Source organism: Dreissena polymorpha, chromosome 10 (assembly GCF_020536995.1).
Source record: "Dreissena polymorpha isolate Duluth1 chromosome 10, UMN_Dpol_1.0, whole genome shotgun sequence".
NCBI classification, from domain to species: domain Eukaryota; kingdom Metazoa; phylum Mollusca; class Bivalvia; order Myida; family Dreissenidae; genus Dreissena; species Dreissena polymorpha.
The window spans coordinates 19,830,039-19,834,228 of record NC_068364.1 but is presented as its reverse complement, the minus strand read 5'-3'; the positions used below and the strand labels follow the sequence as shown (position 1 = coordinate 19,834,228).

The following is a 4,190-nucleotide window of genomic DNA, read 5'->3' as shown; positions in this document are numbered from 1 at the left end:
GTCCAGCTAAAAAGCAAAATGTCCTGATTTACTACAGGAATAGTATCCACAGAAATTATGGCATGTACAACAAGTCCTGACACATTTTTATATAATGAAATTATTAAATAGAAATGTCCATTAATTTTGGATTGAAAAATTTTAAGTGAGAGTTTTATTGTCCTGTATGAAAGTGGGAGGCTTTCAAGTTTCATTACAGGAAAATGTTGTACACAACTTTCTTACGGTTACCCAACACCAACTCATCAGTAAAGTAGTTTAATTTTTAAATAAGTGTTTGAAAAATTATTTGAAACCAGCATGCTATAGACTGCATAACACCGCAATATAGAACATAGTAACGTGTTAATTGTACTTAATTAGCCATGATCATGTGAAACAACTGGTGTAGAACCACACGTGTGTTTATTGTGTAACTGTACACAGTAACAAACCACAGGTGGAAGTAACGTACCCTGGATAGTACATGTATTTTTTTATGAGACCAATATATTCAAATCAATACATAAAATCATGTTTAATGAGAAAAAAATTGACAAAGAGCCATGAACAAAAAATCCCCACCCTCTGATATTGGAATCATAACAAGGTCATTAACTAGAATTTATCATCGACCTGTCTTCGCGGGCCGCAAAAATGTTAAAAATAGCTTTAATCCAACACATCCCTTGATCCTCCTATGGGCAATTGGACAACCTTTCAAAAAAAAATAACAAAATCTGTCAAGCCGTTAACTCACAGTCCGTTAATAACCAAGCAATATTTCCAGTCCGTTTGTCAACCCGAATAAATCTTCCACAAACTTTCAAGCGAAATTTTTTAGTTTTGCCCTTTAATCGATGGCTTAAACACTTATTTTGTTTCAAGGATCATTTCGTAATGTTCAAACAAGTAAAATAGTATAAGTCACAAATCAATAAGATTGCATATTATTTTATTCAAGTGATATTATGAATTGAGCTGAAAAAATTTACAGGTCAAAAGAGTTAGTTGAAATGTGGTTAATGACCATTTATCTGCAACGCATCTTGCTACCAGTTGTTTATAAAAAATATATATTATATTTCATAGTTTACGTGACTGGTGAGTCCTCTTAGTCGAAATGATCCGTAAAACAAAATAGTGTCTTTGTGTCGTATGAACGAATCTGCGTAAAACTCAATTTAGATTCACATTGTAAATCGAATCATTCCTGTTGTCAGTTGTCAAAACGAAAGTACGGTTGATATTCAAAATCATTATATTTCTCTTTCCGGGATATTTTTTCAATATGTTGATGCTGCATTAACGAATATACGTGTAAATAAAGTAAAAACACCAAAAATAAACAACGGTTGCGATAGACACCTATTAACTGTTAAATGCACATAATATCACTTAAACATTGGTTCATTTTTGTTGTTGCAGAATTTATATATGTCGTGCATAAATTTATGACATCAATCTTAACTAGTTATATCTAATTTAAATCTAAATTAGCATACAGTACACTCCACGCGTTTTCCCCAAAAAACGCGCTCCCTCCGCGGGTTTTTTCTGCTAGCGAGTGTTCACGCGGCGTTGGAAGAGCGAGGTGAACTCGATAAAACGCTCGGCGTTACGCCGCGTTCGCTAATTCCCGCGGCGTGTATTACTTTAGGCTAGTCGGTAAAGGCAGACACTTTCCGTTCTTATCAGTGATCGCCGCGCAACGCCGCGTTAGCAGTGTGCTACTGGGCATGCCAAAAAATAAAAACATTGTTATAATAAATTGTTTAAATACTGTAGTACATGTATAAAAAATAATTGTATAGAAAATTAATACGTATAAAAATAATGTTTTTTAATTCACAGGTACGTCTACGATATGAATTAGTCTAATATAATACATTTGACAAATTAATATTTAAATCATAACACATATGACACAAGAATAAATGTTCCGTAAAATTTCCAAATGAGAATAATAATTCGTAATCCGAAACACACTACGATTTTTAATTGTTAACACGACGTTTACAAATGCTTCCAATATACAGTCATGTATATTTCCCGACAAAAGCGCGCGAAAATTATGCTGCAATGTACAAGGTCAAGGTACAATGTATACTCCTGCAAAGCGTGCGTGTATTGATTTTTTTATACAAACTTTGTAGCGCAGAGAACATTGAATTTTGTTGACTTCGGTTAAAAGTTTCTTTGGTATTTATTAACGAAATTATATCGCGAAAAAGTTTATATTTCCTCTAAAATAATTTCAAATCGAACACGCCGAATCTTTATCGTTACGGTATTTTAGTAGAGTAATTATTTTAACACTAATTGTATAGTAAACTGATTAAAGAAGACATCTGGGCGGAACTGGATTTTAAGTGTTTGACGTTATGAAAACACGCAAAGCTTGTCTACTGACCTATTGTGTAGACTGCTGTCTGCGGTGTTTTGACAAAAGGGATTAACATGTGTGAATGTCACTCTGCCGATTTGGTCCATAATTACTGGTAAACATTGTTTAGAATGTCGACGCAACAAGAATACAACTGTGAATATTAAATGCAATTATCAACTCAATAGTTACCACCTTTTAGCGATCAATGGAATAACCTACAAACAAAGAGAAAATCAATGCATTAGCGAGCAGAGAATTGACTTTGTTCCGACAATTAAAACCATTCCTTATGCATTCGTTGAACGTGTTTACTTGAGTAAGTTATGCCTGTAGACAGGAAGCGGCTTTTCTTTGATTACGTCAAACTGTCAATTCACACAGATTTGCGAGATTTTTAGGGTCCTTGGTCATTTGTATACATGTTCAGTATAGAAAATCACCTGCTAACATGAAAACTTTGGATTAAATTATCAAAATAAAAACAATGTTGCAAACTGTGTTTATATTAATTGGTAAGTATTAGTTAAAAGACGACGTTTTGTGTGTCGTAAATCAACGAGTTTTCTATACAACAACAACTACTTCTACAACCACGTCGGGATCGATCTATCTTGGTTGTTTTTTTTTATTGTAAATATTATACTACATGTACATGTATGTACTTGTAATAAATGTAATTTTATTTGAAAATCAGGAAGTCAAACAAAATTAAATTGATCGTTATCTCGTAAAACGCGAAGTTTCCCCCGCGTTGCCAACGCCGAGGGCCGCCGCGTTGGCTTATCAGTTTTGCCGATCGTTAACCGCCGCGTCCAAAATCATGCAAACGCCGCGTATAGCGGGATTTTCTTAATCTCCCTCCAGGTCGAAACCCGCGGAGTATGGAGGGAAATTGGGGAAAACGCGTGGAGTGTACTGTAAATTATATTGTTTCACATGTTTTTCATTAAATTAAACGCTTGCATTTATTCAGCTACTGCCGTTTGCATTTTTTGCTACTGACGTTTGCCATTCCTAAACAAACTACTGACGTTTGCCATATTTGTTTTCACTCTTTAAACATTTATTCAATATCTGGTAGATATTTGTGTTTGTTTATGCATAGACATATGTAATATATGTTTGTCCGGTAAAGCATAGACAGTTCTGTGATCGTTTATTTTCGAGAACACGGACTCTTTGTAATTTTACTACTGACGTTTGCTTCTTAAATGGAAATTTGAGCCGAAGTGTTCTCGAAAACCATAGCAACACACAAAACGCGTGATATACCGATCGAAAGCTATATGCATGCCATATTGCGTGCACTAGGTCGTATGAAAGTCAGAGGATGATCAGCAAAGATATTGGAAAACCTACCTTTCGCGGCTGTTTGTTGAAATAAAATGACTACTGACGTTGACTTTTGTGGTCACGTGACAGTTTTTGTTCATTCACAGTGATGTCCATATATTTATTAAAAATACATGTTTATCAAAAAATCTTAAAAAGCTTTTGCCCTTAAATTAGGTAGCACCTATAATCATATTATATTTATTTGAATATATTAAGCTCCTAAAAATAAATGAATAAATAAAAATAAATACTATCCTGGGAACGTTACTTCCACCTGTAACAAACTAATGACAATAACAAAACAGTGAAGCACTCAGGTTGTATCTTACCATTCGATTTATTTTTGGACACACATATAACTGTTGGAATAATTGTAATTCATATAAAATAATAAATGTCTTTCACAAATTAGTCACGAAATTCCGTATTTTTGTTCAACTGTCATCCCACTTTCTCCTTCTTAACTTCCATATTTTCCTTGTGACTG

At 34.0% G+C, this 4,190-nt stretch overlaps 1 protein-coding gene across 1 annotated transcript in view; it reads right to left on the bottom strand.

The window, feature by feature from the left end:
* Positions 1-4,190, bottom strand: part of LOC127848976 (ras-related GTP-binding protein C-like) — a 33,012-nt gene extending 28,822 nt beyond the window's left edge. Inside the window, exon 1 of the mRNA XM_052381705.1 lies at positions 4,033-4,190. Coding sequence (XP_052237665.1) covers positions 4,033-4,035 — 3 coding nt within the window. The 5' untranslated portion in view covers positions 4,036-4,190. The remainder of the gene's footprint in view (positions 1-4,032) is intronic.